This window comes from Trachypithecus francoisi, unplaced genomic scaffold, assembly GCF_009764315.1.
Source record: "Trachypithecus francoisi isolate TF-2019V2 unplaced genomic scaffold, Tfra_2.0 Lachesis_group8, whole genome shotgun sequence".
In the NCBI taxonomy this organism is placed as follows: Eukaryota; Metazoa; Chordata; class Mammalia; order Primates; family Cercopithecidae; genus Trachypithecus; species Trachypithecus francoisi.
The window spans coordinates 92,959,803-92,983,761 of NW_022681473.1; the positions used below are offsets into that span (position 1 = coordinate 92,959,803).

The following is a 23,959-nucleotide window of genomic DNA, read 5'->3' on the forward strand; positions in this document are numbered from 1 at the left end:
GGATGAGAAATTATCTAATGGGGGCACAATGTCTTCTATTCCAGTGATGGTTGCACTAAAAGCTCAGACTTCACCACTGTGCAAAATATCCCTGTAACAAAACTGCACTTGTACCTCCCAAATATGTTTAAAATAATAGTAATAATAAAAGTTTTAAAACAATCTCTTGGCTTGGACTTTGGCTCTTCCCTGACTTTTTTTCTTTTATGTCTTGACACTTTATCTCTCATTCTTGAACTCACCACTGAACATGCCTTCAATTTATCTCCTTAGCTTCTCCTCTTTTCTCCCAACTCTCTGATCATCCTGCTAATACAGCTACTTCATTTGATCTATGTTTACCTGTTCTGTCACTTGCAGCTCCTCTTGGGCTGTGCTGCACGGATGTGATCCAGACAGAACACAGGTCTACAATCCATTGCAATTTCAGTAACTGACTGAGAAATGCGTAATGGCTTTTCACTTCCAGTTTATCCAATTTTTGGGAAAACCGATTAGCTACTAATTTTCAACACCCAAATACCTCTGATTTTAAGGTTGTACACATACACATATAATGTTGAGTCAACATGACCCAACGCGACACTGACTTCAGTATTTTGCAACTTCTTCTTTTGTTGGATATTACTGGTTTTTACACAGACTCATAACTAGTGAAAAGTTCACCTCTTGCCCATGCTTTTAGTTCCAACTGGACTGCTTCACAATGGGAACACAGTTTGTTGTTCAATTTTTGTTCATTTTTTCTCTATTCTGATAGTTTAGCCAAATATTGCAGGTCACTTATGCTTGCTATAGAAAATACTATCAATCGAAGGAGGCAAAATATCAAAGTAGGGGTTAGACAGACCTCAGATTCATGACTTCAGTGTTGTGAAGATTAGAAAACATAATTTTATATTGTGTCCTATAATGGCCATTATTATTTTAACAATACCTAAACACATAAAATAATGCTATATGAATGTAGTTACTGTATTTCCAATGTGTAGGAAACACAGTAACAATGTGTTAGGTTAATTGCTCTGTTGATTCCTTGGTGCAGTGGACTTTTCTGGTGGGAAGAGCCTCGTTGGGGAGGAAAGAAGCACTGAAGAAAATTTCTGGCTTTAGGGGAATATGCAAAGGAAAAGGGAAATTATCATTTGTTGAATATTTTCAACATGACAGGCACTGTGCTAGGTGATCTAACCTCTTCTATCTTTACCACAACCCTGGAAGTTAGTATTATTTTCCCTTTACCACAGAAAGGAAATGAAGATTCAGAATGGTCAAGATCACAAAGAGTTGAGTGGCAGAGCAGATCTTGCAACTTTGCACTGCAATTCATTGGCCAGAACACTTCCTCCTTAAGACACATGGGATACGTCTGGAAAAAAGCTACAACTTCCCCTTAGAGTGGTGTTTGGGGTTAAATTCTCCAAAAGGATTCAAACTGGAAGGCTAGAGCCAAACAAAACCCAAACAAGCCAAACCCCTACTTTCTAGTGCATTTCTGGGCTCAAAGACAATAGGGGAAATCTCTAAACACTCCTCTTGAATCACTCTGTATCATGTTTCTGAGGCTGTGTTAATTTGCTCTAGTAAATAAATACTGTCTGAAATAGTAGTCACCTGCCAGGTGACTAGGTAAGTCCTCACCTAGTGGGTAAGACTCACCCACTAGGTAAGTCCACCATCATGATGTATTTGGTTTATTCAAGGGCTCCAATGATTAATTGAATGAGGTTGTGAGATGATTACCCTCCTTGTTGCTTTTAAATCTCTGATGGTGTAACCAGTCCGTGCAATCCTCCCAGGATGTGACATGGGTTTTTTGCTGCTTTTGGTTTACTATTTTGGCCAGAGTTCAGGAGGAGCAGTTTCAGGGGCTTCTAATTGGTGCTTCCTACCATAAAGGTCTTATTCCAGATGTCAGGGAACGACCACAAGATGGTCTGTGGTCCCATTGGGCCCACTGTGAGATGACCTTGAGTCAGAACTCTATTTATCACTTTCCCTCATATGCCTCCTTTCTAAACTGGAAGGCCATTATACCATTTTGGGACCTGTGATACCAGGTCAGTTCAGATCTGGTATCCAACTGTCCTTGCAAAATCTGAGTACTGTTCTTCCCCAGTGCACAGTTACCCTGGTGGATGGCCTTATCTCCCTTTATGAGGATAATTTAAAAGATATATGTGATCCTTGGTATATAGTGGCATCACAGTTACTAAGATATGTGTGTGTGTGTGTGTATGTGTGTGTGAGAGAGAGAGACTAGATCCCCCGAAGGAGGATTTCTCTCTCCATATATATACATACATATATATACACACACATACACATATACACATATATGTATGTATGTTTTGTATGATTTATGTATACATATGATACCTATACATATTAGGCATGTTTTGTATTATTTGTACATACATATGATATGACAAGTATGATTTGTATATACATATGTATATGTATGTATAGTATATGTATGTATATAAATGGAGATATTTATGTATGCATATATACATACATATGTATATATGTACATGGATGTGTATGTGTGTACATGTATATACGTATACATCTGTATGTATGCACTTTTTCCATTCTGCTATCCCATCATCTTTAATGATACTAGAGAGGCCAGTTCCCCAGAAACACCTCATACTCTTAACCCACCCCACAGAGAACAGCTACCACCAGATATCTCTCAGACACCAGTGTGTACCCTCACTAGTGTGGTCCTTATGGCTTCGATGAAAGTCAATGAAAGGCGTGCCCTCTGGGCCTTCCCAGGCAACAGAGTTCTTCACTCTCATGTAATAGATTGATTTTAAGGTTCAAATCTCTCTGTGCCTTCTGCCTTCTTCCTCAAAATCATGCCACAGAAATTCTGGCATCTCCACCACATATACCATAGGACATTATTGTGTCCAAGATTTGAGAATCCATGTCAGCAGAGTATTAGACAAGCTCCTGGTTTCCTTTCTAGAAAATTGATTACCAAGTCAAGAATGTGTGTATCTATGTCAATAAATTCTTTCCTCTCCAGCCTTACATCCCCCAACTTAATCCAATGCCTTTCAGATTTACTCCCATATGTGTTTCCTTGATTTCTGATGATACTTAATGCCCGGGTCCAATAAGTCTTTTGGTTAGTAGCCTATTTCCTACCATGACTAGGATCTGAGCTATGCTGAGACCTGATCTTAGTCATTTGCTGAAAATAATGAGCAGAGGGAAGAGCAATTTGGGAGGAGGGCAAGCATTATCTTGTGAGGTTTTTGTCTCAAATGAGGTCTTTATCAATTCTCCATGCAAGCGTAGTTTCTGCTCCTCTGGCAAGAGGGAGGTACTACTTCTACCTTTGCAGAGCTTGCTTCTGCCTATGTAAAGCTACTTGCAAGACTCCTGTCTGCATAAACTTTCTTCCCAAATTAGTCATCATAAACTAGTGCTTATCTTGACAAACTATATTATGCAGCATTCACCAAATATAAAATCTTATATTTTGTATTATACTTAGCAAATAATACTATTAATATAACATGATAATATTATATTAGCAAATAAAAGTTGTATGTATGTTTAGAGACAGAATCTCACTCTGTAGACCAGGCTGGAGTGCAGTGGTGATATGGTTTGTCTCTGTGTCCCTATGCAAATCTTGTGCGAGATGGTAATTCCTCAGTGTTGGAGGAGGGACCTGGTGGGAGGTAATTGAATCACGGGAGTGGATTTCCCCTTTGCTGTTCTTGTGATAGTGAGTGAGTTCTCACAAGATCTGGTTGTTTGAAAGTGTGTAGCACTTCCCCCTGCTCTCTGTCTTCCTCTTGCTCCAGCCATGTAGGACATGCAGGCTTCTCTTTCACCTTCTGTCATGATTATGTTTCCTGAGGCCTCCCCAGCCATGCTCCCTGTACAGCGTGTGAAACCATGAGCCAATTAAACTTCTTTTCTTTATAAATTACCCAGTCTGAGGTAATTCTGTATAGCAATGTGAGAATGGACTAATAAAGTGGTGGGATTATGACTCCTCTGAGTAGCTGGGACTACAGGTGTGTACCACTATACCCAGCTATTTTCAAAATTTCTTTTGTAGAGGTGGAGCCTTACTATGTTGCCCAGGCTGGTCTCAAACTCCAGGCTCAAGCAATCCTCCTGTTTCAGCCACCCAAAATGCTAGGATTATAGGTGTGAACCACCATGGCCAGCCTAAAATTTGATTTCCTACTTAAGCAAAGTCTACTGAGGTTTGTGTAACTATTTAAAGCAGTTATTTCCAGCAATTCAGCTTGTTCTGTCTTGTGGCAACTCTCTCATGATATACTTCTACAACCGCCACAGAAGGACAGAAGGAGTAGACTACTAGAGAAATTTCCACCAGCAATTAAATGTTCCAGTCTGAAAATGATATTTTTCACTTCTTCACTCAACCCACTGGTTAGAAGTAGTCAGATGCCCCACTGCCCACCACCCAACTCTGCAAGGAGTTCGACTGTGGGAAAATGGAACCCTCCTATATGTTCAGAAGAGAGAAAATGACATATGCCTAGAATGCTCTATCATGATGTCACTGATTTTATCTAAAACTGCTTTTGGAATCCATACGTGGGGCAAGGGAAATGGATTCCCCTCCCTCACCCCAGTTTATACAGTATAAATTCCATGTGAAGAGAGAATATTTGAGTTTTTTGTATATCTTAATTTCCCACATGAATTTTTTTTATATTGTCTACTTCCCATTTCAAATTTGAAAAGCAGTCTTTATAAGTGTGACTGTGTCATCAGAAAATAACTAATAAATATAGAAAGTATATAAAACATTAGAAACAAGGTTGACTTTATTTCAAACATAAAACTCTTTATTTTGTGTAAGAAGAGTTATCCCTTGCCTATCCAGGGTGACACTAGTGACTGCATATGTGTTCTTGAGCTGCTTTTCCTCCAGTGAAGACTCATGTCTCCTGTCTCTTTCTATCTTGAAAAGATATGTTTGTCACTGAAGCTGCTCTCTGGGATCAAGGTCAGAGTTGTATAGTCTGGAAAAGATCTTTGCAACTCTGGCCTATATGAATCCATAAGCCATGAACTTGACTTTTCGTACCCACCATTTGTGGAACTAAATTATATCAGTACAAAAAGGGCTACATTCTAAATTGTAAAAAAAATATGCAAAATGAGGTATAAATAAGATTATATTCTGTGTATCAGTGATTCTAGAGTTTAAAAATGACTGAAAAATAGACAGTTCTTCAGGAAAACACCTCCTTTGGACTCACATAATGTATTTTCCATTCAAATTAGTAATGTTCAATTTTTTCTGCAGTTGAACCAGCTATTAGCTTTCTGGAGAGTCAAAATTCTCTTCGTTTTAGGATCAAATTTGTATTGCCTTGTTCCATGAAAGAAATAGAAAAATCCTAGAAACAAAACAAAAGAGACTTACTACATTATGCAAGTAGTTTCTAGGTTTAACTTGAATTCTTGAGAAACCAATTCATTTGTGAGCGCAGATATTTTTGGCATTTGTTGTTCTAACTAACAATAATGATGCTATTGCTATGGCAATGAAATGGAGGAAATACATGCATATTTGCTTACCATCTTTCATGAAAACTGCATCAACTTTGTTGCCAATTCCAGGAAAGTCATGTGCTATCATTTTGGGATAACCTGGGTCCATAGATCGTTCATATTCATCATACCTGGTCAGAAAAGAGTTAAGAATGTCAGACCTTTTGCTAAACATGTGCACTCTCAAAATCATTACAGAAAATACACCATGAGGAATTTAACCAGAATATTTCATTTTATGGATCATTTGTGAAATGGGGAGTAGATGGGGTAAGGTGGAATGTTGGGTGAACTAAAAGGCCTTTAAGGCCCCTCTGAAATCCAACATTGAATTCTCCAGTAGGTTCTATGCTATGTCCTACTGAGGTAACATACTATGGAAGATAAGTAACTTTTGGCCAAAGTAGCTCTGTTAAGATGAATGCCCTCAATTCTACATCCTTTTAAAATTCATCCCCCTACATTCTCTGGATTCCCAGTACAGGCATTGTGTGATGACTATTGGTCAACAGACTAAATAGATGATAGATTGGCACCAGCCATTTGCAGAAAAGGATGCTGGTCAAGGCAGTTTGAGACTCACTTTGAAATGGGGTGTTCTAGAACTTTCTATGTAGAAAGAACTGAGGCCCTAACATTCTCTGCACTTAAACTTACCTCCAGTATTTATTAGCAACAAAGAAGTAGGTTTTTCCAGTGTTTTCCTCAGAAAGAGCAGCATCGATATGCTTCACAGTTCTAGGGAAGCCAAAGGAGCTATAGATGTCCTTGGGGTATCCGCGTAGCACATTCTGTCCCTGAACAGCCCAGTACTTATTCCCTGCCAATCAAGAAACAGTGATGAAAACACTTGCCTAAGACTTCACTAGGCAGTAAGTTAATTTCTAGGTAAGTTCTTAGTTTCACATGCTAGTGCAGTGCCCTGGCTGCAGATTAGAATCATCTAGGGAGATTTTTGAAAATACTGATGCCGGGACCCTATCTCAGACCAATTAAATGTATCTATCTTTTGAAGCTTCTTAGTTGATTCTAATCTGCAGCAAGCTTTGAGAATGACTCATTTATGGGGTTGGGGGCTTCTTTCAAAAGTCAGATGTTCAAATGACTAAAGAGTTAGTTATGCCACCTTGGTGATAGAAACTTCATTTCCCCAGATTTGCTCATGGACTGTGGAAGTTCAAACAATTTGTATAATAAAGGGCAGAGTGCTGTAGTGACTCACAACCTGTAAGAATTTGCAATCCTGGGATTCAAATCACTGCATTTGACTAGAAGACAGTTCCAAATACTTGAATTAATGCAGTGTCCAGTTTCCGTGTTTATACTCAGTAAGGCCCTCATCACATAAAGCTGGTCTCATATACTAAAGCCAAGATTTCTCTTATTGTACACACGTGCTATTTACTCCTCATGAAAAAGGAACGTGAAACTTTCTGTCTCTAACATCCCTTTAATTTCATAATTTAAAGGCTAGAAATTCTGTTTCAAAGCGTTTGGCCCACCTGACCTGCATTTAATTCTTTGCCTTGAGTGTATGGCTGAGTCAAATGTCTTACTCATTGTACTATGCTAAACACATGTTTGTAAAAATACTTGTGCATGACACAGTGTCTTCAAAGTCCAGGAGCTGATCATTGGATTGTGTTTCATTCTGACAGAATGGAAGAAGTTTCTCTCAATCAATTCACAGTATTCAGAACTTCTCATACTTTGATGTGCATATGAATTGCCCACGAAACTTGTTAAAATTCAGATTCTATCTGAATTGATTTATTAAAACAGTGAAAAATAATTAGAAGGATTACCTTTGAAAAACCGGACTTCATCTCTGTCGGCAAATTCGTAAGCAGCTTGAAGCCCATTTGGCAGTTGTGGCCAGAAAACAGAAATGAAATTGAGCTCAACTTCGGGGTAGAAGGGATTTGTGCGCATGTAGAATCTGATTAGAAAAAAAGAAAGAAACATTTCCATCTAATTTCTGGTAATCTCTGGCAGACATCCAGCTCCAGCTCCTTCTTGTTGCTGGCACTAGAGGTGTGCTGGTAAATGTTTAACATTCAGCTCCCCAAAGGAGGGTTGGTTTATAGCATTTGCTGATCTCACTAGGTTGAAATACTCCCATTATGATGAATTTCACGAGTCTCAGTGGAGCACCGTTGTACAGCATACAAATAAAATAGGCATAAGTAACTTTAAGAACATAAACAAGTAGAAAAATGCAGTAAAATTATGATGAAGAGATGAGTTTTAATTATTTTTATTATCTTTTAATGTAATTTAATTTTGTTTATATAATTTAAGTTTTATCTATTTATTTTTTATTTATTTACTTTTTTGAGACAGAGTCTCACTCTGTCGCCCAGGCTGGAGTGCGGTGGTATAATCTTGGCTCACTGCAACCTCTGCCTCCCAGGTTCAAGGATTCTCCTGCCTCAGCCTCCTGAGTAGCTGGGATTACAGGTGCAGGTCAACACGCCCAGCTAATTTTTGTACTTTTAGTAGAGACAGGGTTTCACCGTGTTGGCCAGGCTGGTCTTGAACTCCTGACCTCAAATTATTCCCTCACCTCGGCCTCCCAAAGTGCTGCGATTACAAGTGTGATCCACTGCACCTGGCCTATAATTTAATTTTTAATAATGGCTATGGTTCACAGTTAACATGCAAAATTCTTCAAAATTTAACAGTCAGCTTTGGTGAGCCATTAGGGATTGGCTGTGCACATTACCAGCTGGACCATGACTCTAATATGCTATATTTAGTGATGACTTACAACACACCAGGCCCAGTCCTTACATCAGAGCTTATCACAAGGACACTACAAAAGAGTATTTGAGGATGAGAAATTGAGGTCAGGGAGATAAGGGAGGTGTCTAAGGCTACCCGGCTGGTAAGAGGCTAAGGTTGATTTTTAAACTGAGGTCTGGCAGCCACTCCCTTTGTTGTCCCTTGGTTAGTAGTACTTACACAAAGTGGATTATAGAGTTTATAGGGACTAGGGTAACAGCACAGCATGGACTGTCATGTGGGCTGACACAGAAGAGCTCCAGATTCCAGGCCACAGGGAAACTTATGGCTTTGGCTGTCAGAAACCTGACTTCTAGGTCCCATCCTGCCTCTGCCTGGCTGTGATGCCTTAGGCAAATCAGTTACTATATCTATCTCTAGCATTTCATGTCTCCCCGATGTGGCAACATTTAAATGATCTCTGTGTCCTTTCAATTCTGGCAAATTCTCAAATTGGTCCCGTTCCATCTAGTACTATTTGGTTTGATAGATGTGTCCTGCTGTACTGAGGGGTTTCCTTTAACACCATCTGTTTTCTTAACTTGTCCCAGCATTGAACCACACCCTGTATAGTTTACCTCCAGCCTTATCTTTTACACTTAAAAACTAAAGAGTGGGCAGAAAGAATTATGAGCCAGTGCCCAGAATTCTAGGAGAGATGTGACTACAGAGTAGTAAAACAGTGCCACAGCACTTGAAAGGCTGCAGAGAACCAGCCTTTCAGACTACCCTGAATTTCTATGTGTTGATCATTCTGTGGACTACATCATTCACCAAATGCAGTGTGCAATAATACACCAAAAGAGTGTGTTATTTTGCCTGATCCTTTAGGAATCACTATGGTACAGACAGCAGGCCTCCTCCTTGCATGTGAGGTGACCCCAACCTTTTTGAGTCCACATGCTGCAGAGGAAGTTCTGGGATTCTTCTCTGAAGAGGGAAGCTCCATGTTACCCCTATCTGTCCCAGGAGGGATTACATCAGTTCTTGGGGACTTTCCCAGCATTGGCTCTGTCCCATCTCTTCTTCTCTGGGCCTCCAGGGGGCCTTCAGGAAAACAGGCTTTGGGAGGGCCATTTTTCCAGGCTGGCATGGGAGATAATTAAAGGATGGCTATGCAACCCTTATCAGCGAGACGTTGCTATGGAAAGGACCACTTTCTCCTAAGAAAGTCCTATGATACTTATCATCATAAAGCGTCGCATAATGAAAAGAGACCTGAAGTAGCAGACAGAAGACCAATAACTGCTCTGCTGCCAATGAGCTCTATGCCCCCAAAAGATCTCTTTCCTTCTCTCTGACTTACTTTGCTGATCTGTAAAACAAGATCATACACACTGGTTTTCTAAATTAACTATATTTTCTGAGGATCAGATAACCTAATGTTTTCTACCTACATGTAGAAAAACAAAGTTGTTACAAGTACATTATGTTGTACAAATGCATGCAGTTGCTACCATATAATTATAGATGTAAATCAGTGTGAAATAAGTAACATGTGAAGCATAATCATTAATAACCATAGTAGTGAATGTTGTGATTATTACAAATGCAGATCACAAAGTAGAACTGACATCTTACCTGTCTTTAAAGAACATCACTTCTCCCCGAATCGTAGTTATAGCATCAAAGGTTAGCTTACTGTCACACACTTTTGGGGTTTGTGGGCCGGTGGGCTGGACAGGATTTTGGGAACCTCCTAAGGAAAACAAAATACCTGCAGTTAGTTTTGCCTAGCGTTAGAAAGCTACATAAACAATGAAGACAGCTTCTTCAAGGATATCGCTAATGACTGTTTTATTTGAAACAGGTATAAAGACCACCAGGCCCTTGTCAGTAATGCTTTTCTCCATACTCACCATATATGGCTTGGATGCCATCAATGTCATCCTGAGCTAGCTGAACATCACCACTGAAGGTGTAGCTGGGGTACATCAAAGCCCCGATATCAGTAGAATGAGAGAGTCCAAGAGAATGACCAAGTTCATGAGCCGCAACACGATATAAATTGTACTCTAAAAAGGCCAATACATCCATTTGTAATTATTTGAAATGTATTCAGTTTTGAGGCATTTAACTAATAAATAATTTACAACTACAAGGAAGAATGCTCCTATTTTATCAGTGACTTTTTGCAATATATGTCTGTATATCTTTTTTCCGAAGGCAGAAGGCATGCATTTATTAACAATGAAGAGACAGGTTAAAATCTAAACTCTATGATTACACTGATACAATTAAAAGACAAATTCAGCTGACTGAAAGCCCACTATGGATTAGTCAATATTATCAATGATTAAATGACATGTATTATTTCGCAGAGAAGCAATAAAGTTCTATTAACTTTATATATTTTTCTTTTTCTTTTCTTTTCTTTTTTTTTTTTTTTGAGATGAATTCTTGCTCTGTCACCCAGGCTAGAGTGCAGTGGTGCAGTCTCGGCTCACTGCAACCTCCGCCTCCTGAGTTCAAGTGATTCTCCTGCCTCAGCCTCCTGAGTAGCTGAGATTACAGGCGTGTGCCACCATGCCTGTCGAATTTTTATATTTTTAGTAGAGACGAGGTTTTACCATATTGGTCAGACTGGTCTCGAACTCCTGACCTTGTGACCTTCCTGCCTCGGCTTCCCAAATCACTGGGATTACAGGCATGAGCCACTGTGCCCAGCCTAACATTTAATATATTTCTTATTTACAAAACTGATCAATGTTGACTGCTGGAAATTTTGGAAAATACAAAAAGCCTTCATTTTCTTTAATTTCCATGTAAGTTTATGACCACTGTTAAATGTTGCTGTTTTCTTCTAATTAAAAAGATTTAATGTTGATGCCCACAAGTAAAACATCAAAGTTTTCAACATTTTCTTAATAAAAATTTTAGAGTAGCCTAGTTGTCACTGCTAAGATGTTGTTAGCTAGCAGAAAAGACCTTTCACTTTTCTAAATATATCACTGATTTTCTGAGTGGTAATAGATAAATATATGCTTCTACGAATGATTCTTTCAACTAGATCAACCAATATTACAATGAAACATGAAAGGGAGAGAGGAGAATTGAAAGAGGCAAATTTGATTGACTTACCTCTGAAATTGTTGGTCCACCTTTCATCTTCATCAAAATGAGCGTCCCCCCCAATACCTGGGCCTGGTTGAAAAGCATGAGCAAGATTTCCTCCAGGGCCATCAAAGGGAGAATTGTCCCGATGATCTGAAAGAAACAGAATTCAGTGAAGTTTCCTTGTGGTTCTTATGTAAGCTAAGCCAGAAGGGCAAGCATTAGCTTTGTTAAGAGGCCAATAGACTTCCATCAAATGTGATGCAGTTTTCCTCTTTGAGCCCATAAAATCAACATTCCTCTTAAACAAGCAATTCCAGTTGCACAGCTACGAGATTTAAGGGCAAGGTGAGGTTAAGGTTCTACAAGAAGAACTTACCTCCCCTGACAAAAGATATCATTATGTCTGCTTGACCCTCAGAGACCTTGGTGAATGTCAGAGGTGTGACATTACTCCAGAGTTGAAAGGCTTTCTCAATGGCACGGTCCACATCTGCTCTTGGCAAATCTGGCGTGTAATTTTCAATCCTTAGAATGAAACAAGATAGAGACACATTGGACATGACTTCTTACCACTATCGTGGGAAATAGCTCTCTCACTCTGGCCCTCCATCTGCCTACCTGTAGGTCAGATGTGTTTGCTCCCAGCGAGGGTTCCCCTCCGTGAGGACAAACTGAGCCACATCAGGCACTCCACACCTAGGCTGCTTCATCACCTTCAGGGTTTCAGCATCTGGTTTCCCAGTCACTTTCAGCCCAAAGAATTCCTGCATTTGCTTCAATTTTTCAACCACTGGGCCACTGTTTCTCTGCTTTTCAACTTGTCTCCTATCATTCTTCAGATTGTAGTATTTTTCCAGGTATTTCTGACAAAAGAAAATTGTCGAAACACTGCATGGAAAATCTTTCTCATTATTCTAAAAATTGATGGCGTTAAGTTTTAGCCAGAACAGAGAACTGCTTTTAAAGCTTGTGTTTAGATTTTGCAATTGCTTTTATCCTTATTTTTGGTGAGAAATGAAATTTCAGAGTAGAAATGTTCCTACTATTAATTACTGTGAAGTAAGAACTTCATAGTAGAGCAATTTTTATAGAGCAAGATTTGCATACTGCTACAAGTCTACAATTTGTGGAGAGAGGTTTGGATGCTGTTCCTTTAGTTCACTCTCACCTCCAAATGGAAAAGGAGAGCCTATGCATGGCTAGATATGTTTTTGGGGGAGGGTGCTGTTTCTAGCAAAAAAAAAAATCTCTTTATAGGAAATCCATCCTTAAAAAACTCTATTATATTACTGCAGAAAAATACAAACTAAAGATTTGCATTATTGTCAGATGCAATGTAGCATTTACCTGGACTAAGTCCACATCTTGCTCTTGTGTTTCTAGAGTCGCTGGGAAGCCGTGAGACACCACACCCCAGAACAGCAGCAGCAGCAGTGGAGGAAAGCTGTGCATACTGGCCCTTGTCTTCTTTCTCAGCCCAAGGTAAGTGGTGACTTCTCAGCTTCCTGCTGCTTCAATATCTCAGCGAGGAAGCTCCCTCTGTATATATAGAGTCCTTGCTTTCTAGAAAGCCGGAGGCTGTGTGACTCATGTTTTGCAACATCCTCTTGATTAGCTGTGAATAGACTAAGCAATCATTAGACATGGTGACTCCTAGCAGATTGCTTGGAATCACCTGGTGTTGCAATATCATGATTAAATTCAAACAAGACGTGTGTGAAGGAGACACACTCTGCCATGTAGACAGTGGTTTCCTCCAATTCATTTCTATCCGATATGAGAAAGGCTCTTGTTATATACACAGGTCAAAGAGTACTGCATGACCTTTTTGAAAAAGACTTAATTCTGATGGTCATAAAGTGCTCCAGGTTTCCCCACACACCTTGCTCCCAGGGCAGAGGGTGGAATTACTAACATGGCACACCTGATGGCTGTTCATCACCTGTGCTGACTGAAGTTCAGCTCCTCCAGCACTCACTTTATGGTGGCTCTTTGGGGTTCTCTGAGGTTCCCTTCTCCCTTTGTTAAGCTGCCTGGTACCATATTGCGATAGCACCACGGCTTCCCTTAATCTTTACTCAGAGCCAGACATGGTGGCTCAAGCCTATAATCTCAGAATTTTGGAAGGCCGAGGCAGGGGAATCGCTTGAGCCGAGGAGTTCAAGATCAGCCTGGGCAACATGGTGAAACCCCACCACTATAAAAAACAAACAAACAAACAAACAAACATTTTAAAAATTGGCCAAGCATAGAGGCATGCACCTGGAGTCCCAGCCACTGAAGAGGCTGAGGTGGGAGGATCACTTGGGCCCGGGAGGTTGAGGGTGCAGTAAACTGTGATCGTGCCACTGCACTCCAGTCTAGGCAACAGAGAGAGACCCTGTCTAAAATAAAATTTGAAAAAATTTACTCAGGCCTAGGATTTAAGAGCCTTACCTGAGAAGACCCCTCATCTACAGGTGGAGTATGAGATAACTCCCCACCCTCTGCAGGCCTTGCCCATCATCATCATGGGACAAATAGGATCCTTCTCTGAAACCTGTCCGAATGTACCAGATGATGAAAAGGCTGGAAAGAGACTAAGCATGACTCTGGGGTCTTATTTTTAATCATACTTGTTTCCCCTAATATAAATATATCTTTGCTCCTTGATGCTAGGCAGCATTTATTTATTCTTTCATGTATGCTTTCATTCATATATTTATGCATTCCTCCATTCAAAAGATCTTATTTAGCATCTCCTGCCCATTAAAATAACTACATGGCTCTGTAATGAAAGATATATATTCATGTACTTACCTTCCACATTAAGTTGTCTTGGGTACTACCAGTGCTATCTATAGCATTCTTGGTGAGAAAAGTTGGTCTATCTCTGTAGCTCCTCCAGTCATGCCCCACTCTCCTTCCTTGGAAGCATTTAGCGGAAACATACAGTGGAGAAACCCTGGCCTCTGTTTTATCACTCCAGCACCTTATGGTGTCTCCCACCTTTTCCACTGTATCAGGTTTGCTTTTCAAGACTTTCCTCCCCTTATGGATTCCTGTTTCCTTGCTGCACCAAGACTGATATCTTACTCATAAACAATACTTCAATATATCTTGGATTGTTTTGAAATAAATCGTATTCTCTCTAATAATTTAACCACAACTTCCTCATCTAAGTGGAGTAACGTAATTTCAAGAGGGTAAGAGGAATAGGAAGAAGTTCTCGTGAAAATGAAATCCTCTCCTTCTCACAGGCATCAGAGGGAGGGTGGGGCAGAGACCAAAGAACACTTGCCACTATAGTGACTCCAGCATGGACAAGGAAAATAGTGAAAGGGGCTGTTCACATTACAGGGTGAACATAGACTATGTCTTAAAAGTCAAGGAGTGGCAGATATACTCGATTGTGAGGGAGTCTAGTTAGTGTGAAGAGGTTACACCCCTAGTTCTACTGAGGCCTGGGAAACAAGGGTCAGTTAATAGGTTAACTCAGGAAAGCAGCATCATGACCATCTGTGATTGGACAGGAAGTTGCATAAGACGTCAGCCTGGAAGAGTCTCATACACTGTCCCATCTGGCAAGAGCCTGCACATCCTACAGTCCAGGAGTTTTCAAACTTTTATAAACTTCTGTATCCTTTACTTAAACAAAATCCCTTTTGGAAAGCAAATTTGAAAACCAGATGGAAACAGGAGTTCTCTGATGGAAGTCGGAAATAGAGCCTTGGAGTTCCCCACAACCCCCCACATCATGCCTGCTTTGTCCTCCCTTCTCTAGCAAAGCTCCCCGGTGTCTGAGTCCAGAGCTCTCATGCTAAATGCTCATGGTGTTTCATTAAATGTCACAGTTGCTGACGTGGATTGGAAACCGGTTGCTTGAAACAGCTTTTCATTATTTTTTTTTCAAAAAAAGCAAAAAAATTTTAAAAGCAAAAAAAGTTAAATTAAGTTTTGGTTAAGCAGCCAGCCTAGATTCACACGGCCCTGAATCTTGCAATTTCCAGTTAAGTATTCAAGGAAGATCTTCTAATGCAACATATGTAACTTTGCAGCTGGTGCTAGCATGTGATTTATTTGAGAGTAAAAAAGAAAACAAAAATTTAGAACAGAAAGCTTGGGATTAAATCCTACCAAATCCTAGCAATGCCTAGACTTAGCATAGTTTCCAGGAAGCTCAAAACATGTTAAATTTGTATTTGCTCTTCACATCCAGATTATTTGTTTCCTCTGGGAGCGTCTTCTTCCCCCATAATTTTTTTTAAATGTAATTTCTGAAATTATTCCTCTACTCCTTATGACAAGCATAAGAGGGCTCTCATGAGTGTGGCTGTGTCAGCTGACTCCAGACTATTTCCAGGCAGGCAAATTATTTCCATGGTTTTCTTGGTTGATTCATGCTGTCCGCTCTGTGAAAGTCCTCAAATATATTTATATTTTTCCATATTAAACTCAGTCTTGAAATTTCAATCTTGCTTCATATTTTTGTAAGCTTGGGAATTCAGCCTTTTTAATTTTGTAACTCCATTTGGGTGTCAGATATTTTTTTCTATTTTTTTGTCCTGCCAGTCTTGAAATGGTCTTTAGCCAGAAACATTAAGTATTTAATGCTATTTTGTTGTGAGAGTTACACGTGGGAAAAATTTGCCCCACCGTCTGTGTTCTTCCTACATATGGCCATACAGTAGCTTTATGGATAACCATTGACCAGACACTTAACAGACACTTGGTACACACTGGTTCCATTAGTCCTCATGGTTACCTTCCAGGTAGAAAGGATTGATCAATTAACCCCGAGTCCCAGGGCACACAGCAGAGTGGTAGTCACTTGTTGAACACAGCTCTGTGCCACTGCAGTCCAGACATGACACATACATACTCTGGGGATAGAAATCTTGCTTTCCTAAGAGAGAGAGAGTGTCTGGAGACACGAGGACTATCACATTAAGTCCACAATAATGTCTCCATGCTACCACCCTTTCCCACAGGCCTGAAAGAATCTTCCCCTTCAAGCTGTCACTCAATCTCCCTTATTTCCCTTACCAAACTTCTTGAATTTGTAGTTTATACTACCTCAACTTAGTAGGTATCTGCAAATGGTTGTTACATGAGTTAATAAATGAACAGATCAATGAAGAAATAGATACTTAAATGACACTTAAATAAAGGGTCTATTTCTCATTAGGTTGAGTTCTTCATAAGAAGTCTTATGCCCATGACTAGGTTTTTATGTCTTTTACTCTCCTAAGACTAAAGTTTTTAAAATTACCATGGGAAGAATTTGGACATATCAACTGACTGGAGATTCAATTAACTAATTTTTTTATTTAGTGACAAGGTCTCTCTCTGTCGCTTAGGCTGAAGTGTAGGCACCTCAAACTACTGGGCTCAAGTAATCCTCCCGCCTCAGACTCCCAAGTAGCTAGCCCTAGAGATGTGCACCACCATGTCCCACTAATTTTAAAATTTTTTTGTAGAGTTGAGGTCTCACTATGTTGGCTAGGCTAGTCTCAAACTCCTGGCCTCAAGTAATTCTCTCACCTCGGCCTCCCAGAGTGTTGGGATTATAGGCATGAGCCACCACATCCAACCTTACTGGAGATTTTATATGAAGCATAGCACATTAATTTTTGGTGATTTGCATGCCATGCTACAAGCATTTAGTATCTGATTATTTTGAGCATTTTATTAATGTGTTTGCCAATAATATTTTCTTATCTGCATAGTTTATTAAACACTGTGGAAAATGCTTATAGTTAGCACATTTGTGAAACAGATTTTTGCAGTTGTATCTCCTTTTAAAGGAAATTCAAACTAAGAGGCTTTCTGGGAATGAGTGTTACTCGTACCATAGCTCAGTTCAGCCCTGTCAAAACCATCCTTTCTCAGCTCTTATATCTGTGAATATGAATTTCAGATGGATCTTAAATATGTGAGGAAGCTTCCTGTGAGATTTTATCATGTACCCAGACTATGACTTGCTTGTTTGGAGTCTCTGACACGTACACATGTGTGGTCTGCAGAGCTTTTAGTCCATGATTCAGAATTCAAACTACATTTCATTGTTGCAGAATTTAAACTACATTCCATTTTTGCAGAATTTTTCTGTTTTTCACAAAGTGAAATGTTCTCTAAGCCTACTACCCAGTTATTTTTAATTACTCTTAACTATTCATGCCTCAGCTATAATTCTTTTTTTATTATTATTATACTTTTTTGAAACAGAGTCTTGCTTGGTTGCCCAGGCTAGAATGCAGTGGCATAACAATGGCTCATTGCAGCCCCCACTTCCTGGGCTCAAGTGATCCTCCCATATCAGCCTCTTAAGTAGCTGGGACTATAGCTCTCGTACAGCAACTGGGGGACTACAGGTGTATGCCACCATGCCCAGCTAATTATTATTATTATTATTATTATTGTAGAGACAGGGTCTTGCTATGCTATTCAGGCTGGTCTCAAACTCCTAGCCTCAAGTGATCCTCCCTCATTAGCCTCCTAAAGTTATAATCATTTATGATGACCATTGGGTTGGTCAGCTGGTTTTCCTTGTATCAGTCAATTCTTCTTTTTTTTATTTCTATTGAGACAGAGTCTCACTCTGTCTCCCAAGCTAGAGGGCAGTGGCATGATCTTGGCTCATTGCAACCTCCACTTCCCAGGCTCAAGCAATTCTCCTGCCTCAGCCTCCCAAGTGGCTGGAATTACAGGCATGCACCACCATGCCTGGCTAAGAATCAGTCAATTCTTATGAGTTCTCACTGAAAGAAATAACATTTAACCTTTACTGGGCTCTCTATACCATTAACTTACAAAACTATTTTATCCTCACAATAATCCTGTGGAACAATTAGGGTGGATACTATTATTTCTATTTCATAGATGAAGAAACTGGGACAACTTTCCATGACTAAGTCTTTTGTCCAAGACGGTTCCTCTAGCAAGCAGTAGAGACAGAAACTTGAAAAAGGTCTTTGGCTGCAAAACCAGGTCATTTAGCTCTTAATACAAAAGATTAATCCCTGCAGACATCTTTTTATACTTGACATTGAGATGCATTTTTTAGTTCTAATAGAAAATTATCGATGAAATCACCAATAAGACTGCACAGTCCCCTCCTGTGAGTTATACCCTTCTCTCTCAAGGGTGTTTCTTGTACTTGGCACTGATTCTTTCCCTTATCCTGTGAACATGGCTGCTCTGTGAAATAAACGGAGGAGCACAACCCTAACAACTGTTGCAATCCATAACTCCTTGAGTGTCACTTCTTTTTATCATCAGCCTTATTACTTAACTTTGATCTTGACCTTGAGCTCACCCCCTTGCAGTACATTTTCAAACATTACTATTAACACCCATCATTTTTAAAAAGTCAAATGGCTTTTCTTCAGCTCACATTTTCATCAGTCCTTTTTAGCGTTCAATGCTCAGTCTTGGAAACCCTCAGCTTGGAGTTTCTGCACTTTATTTTTCTCCCTGTACCTTTCTGATTATTTCCCCTCCTTTTCTGGCGTCTCCTTCCTTTCCTTCCTCCTGAATTTAGCCATTCACCAACGTCCTGTTTTGAGTCTTCACTTTTCTTTTGATTTTTTTTTCTTTTCTTTTCTTTTTTTTTTTTTGAGACAGATTCTTGCTCAGTCGCCCAGGGTCTTGCTCAGTCACCCAGGCTGGAGTGCAGTGGCGCGATCTCGGCTCACTGCAACCTCCGCCTCCCGGGTTCACGCCATTCTCCTGCTTCAGCCTCCTGAATAGCTGGGACTACAGGCGCCCGCCACTAAACCCGGCTAATGTTTTTGTATTTTTAGTAGAGACGGGATTTCACCGTGTTAGCCAGGATGGTCTCGATCTCCTGACTTCGTGATCCGCCCGCCTCGGCCTCCCAAAGTGGTGGGATTACAGGCATGAGCCACCGCGCCCGGCCGAGTCTTCACTTTTAATCTCTGGCCCCTATTTCCCCAGGACAGTCTCATCTATTCCCACAACGTCACCCAACATACCCACAAAAACTGCCTTCCTAAACTCGAGCCCTACTGTTTTCCTGAACTCCTGTCTCATAGTTTCCACTGCCACCAGGACACTTCCATCTGGATAGATCTGTTTTCATTTTCTTTTAAACCAAGACTCCTATTTCTCCTTATATACCTTTTACCCAGCACAGCTTGCTAAATCACAGACCCGGGTTCAAATGCCAACTCCGCCAGTCACTAGTTAAATGACCAATTATTCAACCTTTTTATTTTCTCATCTAAGAAATGGAAATAATAACAGCACCTGCCTTAGATGGTTATTTGGAGACTAAAATAATACATGTAAAATATATTAGTACAATGGCACACAGTGAACACACACAAAATATTTGTAATTATTTTTATGAATAAAATGCTTCAGCAGTGTCCATTGTGTAGCAAGGCAAAAGGAACAGTCAGCAGAGTACACAGACAACCCATAGAGTGGGAGAAAATCCTCACAATTGATATATCTGACAAAGGACTAATATCCAGAATCTACAACAAACTCAAATACATTAGCAAGAAAAAAACAAACAACGGTCATCAAAAAGTGGGCTAAGCACATGAACAGACAATTCTCAAAAGAAGATACACAAATGACCAACAAACATATGAAAATATGCTCAACATCACTAATGATCAGGGACATGCAAATCAAAACCACAGTGCGATACCACCTTACTCCTGCAAGAGGGCTATAATCAAAAAGTCAAAAAATGGTAGATGTTGGCATGGATGTGGTGATCAGGGAACACTTCTACACTACTGGTGAGAATGTAAGCTAGTACAACCACTACGGAAAACAGTGTGGAGATTCCTTAAAGAGCTAAAAGTAGAACTACCATTTAATCCAGCAATCCCACTACTGGGTATCTACCCAGAGGAAAATAAGTAAATTATATGAAAAAGATACTTGCACATGCATGTTTATACCAGCACAATTTGCAATTGCAAAAATGTGGAACCAACCCAAATGCCCATGAATCAACAAGTGGATAAACTGTGATATATATATATATATATAGTGTGATATATATGATACATATAGTATATCTCTGACAGATATATATCTGTGATATATATAGTATATATATTATATATGATGGAATACTATTATATATGATGGAATACTACTAAGTCATAAAAAGGAATGAATTAATGGCATTTGCAGCAACCTGGATGAGATTACAGACTGTTCTTCTAAGTGAAGTAACTCAGGAATGGCAAATCAAACATCATATGTTCTCACTCATAAGTGGGAGCTAAGCTGTGAAGATGCAAAGGCATAAAAATGACACAATGAATCCCAGAACTTTGGGAGGCCGAGGCAGGCAGATCACGAGGTCAGGAGATCAAGACCATCCTAGCTAACATGATGAAACCCCGTCTCTATTAAAAATTACAAAAAATTAGCTGGGTGTGGTCGTGGGTGCCTGTGGTCCCAGCTGCTCGGTAAGCTGAGGCAGGAGAATGGTGTGAACCCGGGAGGCAGAGCTTGCAGTGAGCCACTGCAAGATGGCGCCACTGCACTCCAGCCTGGGCCACAGAGTGAGACTCCATCTCAAAAAAAACAAAAACAAAAACAAAAACAAAATTACACACTGGATTTTGGGGACTCAGAAGGAAAGGGTGGGAAGGGGGTGAAGGATAAAAGACTACAACTTGAGTATATACTGCTCAGGTAATGGGTGCACTAAAATCTCACAAATCATCACTAAAGAACTTACACATGTAACCAAACACCACCTGTTCCCCAATAACCTATAGAAATAAAAAATTTTAAAAAAGCAAAACAGATATAAACTAACTTTAGCACTTAAGACCTTCCATGCTCAAGTCTAAAAATGACTTACCGGTCCCACTTCCCTCTCATCCTACCCCCTTACAAACAAAGTGAATTACATTGTTTCCCAAATGTGCCTTGCACATGTCCTGCTTTTTTATGTTTTTGTATTCTCCTCTATTTCTGCTTAGTACAAGTCTACCCATTCTGCAAGGCTCAGTCTAAATGTTACTTCACTGACAATGTTCTCCATACCTTTCTCCCTTTGTGTGATAGTTTTTTTTTTAAAGAAAGTTTTTAGTTTTCAATGAACTTGTAAACAAAAAAAGTTCCCATTTCAAAATAAAAACAAAATCCCAGATCATATAGATGTTTACAGTGATTACATTTATCTAAGCAACATACATACATGTTTAGTTGTAAGATGTTAACTAAATTTCTGTGACAAATGTGCTTTTTTAAATAATAAGAACATTATACAATTAATGCAGAGTCCTAAGAATAACCTAGTAGTCACTAAGTTTTTCTTACATCTTCACTTTGGATGCTGTTATTTCTAGCACAAGTGAGCAGGCAGAGTCTTTCATATGCTCAAACAATGGGATATTTGGTTGCTACCGTATCAATTGGCTTTCAAACAACAGGACAACCATTTTAAGAATGTTTTAAGTGAAGACCTTGCAAACCCCAGAGATGGAAAAATGCTAAGAATGCACAATTGTGAGCACTTACAACCGTCACAACTGTGGCTGAAGACTTTATCTCATTTTTCTTAAATGAAATCTCAAAGTAGTATAGTTAAAAAAAAAAAAAGGTTTTAACAAAAAATTGGCATATGCCCAGTTTCTCCACTAATTTGTGTGAGTCAAACATTCAGTTAATTTTTCCACTTGAAAAAAATGCAATAGAAAACCGGACACCATGTTTCACTATCTCAGTTAATATTCACAATTACAGCAGCTGCAATTCAGGATACAGCATTACCAGTACTGCCCAGAGTCAGTTCATACTGAAATTAAGTTCCTAACACGAAGTAAATGGTTGCAACTACCATGGGCCAGTGTACATATGAAATAAAATTTCTAGCAGCAACAAACGCGGCTCCGATCATCTGCTCTGCTTCTTCTGTTCCTCAGCTCATGCTTAGAAACCTATGGGGGTTTGGGCCTGCTAACCCTGCCCACTGGAAGAGGTGGTCTGCTGGGCTACTTTCAGCTTTAACATTGTCCAATAAAACGTTTAATCATATTGGTGGCTCAGGGTCCTCGAAAGAATGCGGAATAGCTGTCTGAGATACACCTCATCCAGGACTTCCTCAAAGTGTAGCCCGCGATTACAGTTGGCAAGTTCTGCAGGAAATTTACCGCAATTACAGCACATGGCAAATTCTGCAGGAAACCCCTTACATAAAACTTCAACAGGAGTGGGCATCCTCTTTTCACTAATCTTTTCATATTTTTGTTTCTTTGTTGCGGACCTTAGTCCTTGCCATGGCAAGCTGGTTCTATTAAAATACATCAAAACAGCCTAAGGATTCCACGTCATTTCTGTAACTGCTCAATACCAAGATGTGCACTGATGCTGGCACATCAGGCAGTGCTAGTGAGGTTTTTATCTTATCTGCACAGTATGTGTTGCCTTGTCTTGCTGTTGCTGTATTTTTTGACCAAACCAGAATCAATAAAGAATAACTCACTACAGTGATGCCCAATACCTTTAGGGAGTTATCTGTTTTAATGTCTCTGTGTATAAAACTGTTTGTATGCACATACTCAATTTTATTGATAGTCTGGTCAACTAACGTAAGTACAGTTTTCATTGTGAACCTTCTTGAAGAGAAATTGAAGAGGTCTTCGAGGCTAGGTCCCAGAAGGTCTATGATTGGTACATCGCAGTCTTTTTCCTGATCATACCACAGTGTAGGGGGGATGCCAGCCCTACCTTGAAGAATCTTACAGAGTTTGCTTTCCTACAGCAACTGGGGATGCCTGGTCTTTTGAGATTCTAGCTTCACTGCCATTTCCTCGCCATTGGTGATGTTGATGGCCAGATAAAGGTCCCAGAAGGAGCCAGACCGGATCTTCCTTACTAGTTTATATTGCCCTCAAACAACAGATTCGGCCTTGGATCCGCTGCTGCTCGCCATCCCAAGAGATGAAGATGGAGGCTGAGGCCAAGCCTAGACGCCTCTGAGAGAAGGACGGAGGCCTCTGGGGCTCCTCCACGGCGGAAGGTGGCAGGAAACGGGACATGGAACACGGAGGCCTCCCTCATATTCACGCCCCAGAATTGACTGAGGGGGAACCTGATCATTAGACAGGTTTCTTGTGGCCAGACTCAGTTTGGAAAGGGGTTCTTGCAGTTACAAGGCTGGGCCACTTGTTTCTGGGCGGCGCCACTGCCTTGCTGTCTCAGCTATGTACAGGCTGGAAAAAGGGGTGCGGTGAGCTAGGGCAGGGGTACCATTGTCATCACTGCCAGTGGCTCCAGCCCGGAAAGACCCCTGGCCCTCTGTCGATGCCGCCATCTTGTTACTCCAGCTCCAGCCCAATAGTTTCACTCTGAATTTTCTTAGAATATTACACTTTCTTAAAACCCTTTTCATATTTTCCTTATCTTCACCTCATTCTCTTAATGAAAGGTAATTCGTTGAAAAAAAGGCTGATGTTTTCATTGTGTCCCTGCCCATTCTCCAGGGTTTACCAGTTGATTTGTAGAAACTTTTTCAACAGGGGAAATGTTAGGTTACATGCAATAGAATAGAAAAAGTGGCACTCAGTGC

The 23,959-nt window shown here is 40.1% G+C and overlaps 1 protein-coding gene and 1 pseudogene across 1 annotated transcript; both read right to left on the reverse strand.

Moving 5' to 3' along the window:
• Positions 1–4,805: 4,805 nt before the first annotated feature.
• On the reverse strand, positions 4,806–12,993 carry MMP1 (matrix metallopeptidase 1). Its single transcript, XM_033207076.1, has 10 exons — positions 12,754–12,993; positions 12,025–12,269; positions 11,783–11,931; positions 11,431–11,556; positions 10,209–10,364; positions 9,931–10,048; positions 7,371–7,504; positions 6,223–6,385; positions 5,593–5,696; positions 4,806–5,411 (listed from the first exon to the last, which is right to left on the reverse strand). The coding sequence occupies exons 1-10, from the start codon at positions 12,856–12,858 to the stop codon at positions 5,302–5,304; spliced, it is 1,410 nt and encodes a 469-aa protein (XP_033062967.1). The 5' UTR covers positions 12,859–12,993; the 3' UTR covers positions 4,806–5,301.
• Positions 12,994–22,320: 9,327 nt separating this feature from the next.
• LOC117081261 lies at positions 22,321–23,323 on the reverse strand (annotated as a pseudogene).
• Between the last annotated feature and the right edge of the window lie 636 nt (positions 23,324–23,959).

Coding starts and splice junctions, on each gene's coding strand:
- MMP1 (XM_033207076.1), bottom strand. CDS start 12,858: ATGCACAGCTTTCCTCCACTGCTGCTGCTGCTGTTCTGGGGTGTGGTG. Junction 12,270..12,753: donor AAGATGTGGACTTAGTCCAG/GTAAATGCTACA, acceptor TTCTTTTGTCAG/AAATACCTGGAAAAATACTA. Junction 7,505..9,930: donor GTGATGTTCTTTAAAGACAG/GTAAGATGTCAG, acceptor TTTTCTAATCAG/ATTCTACATGCGCACAAATC.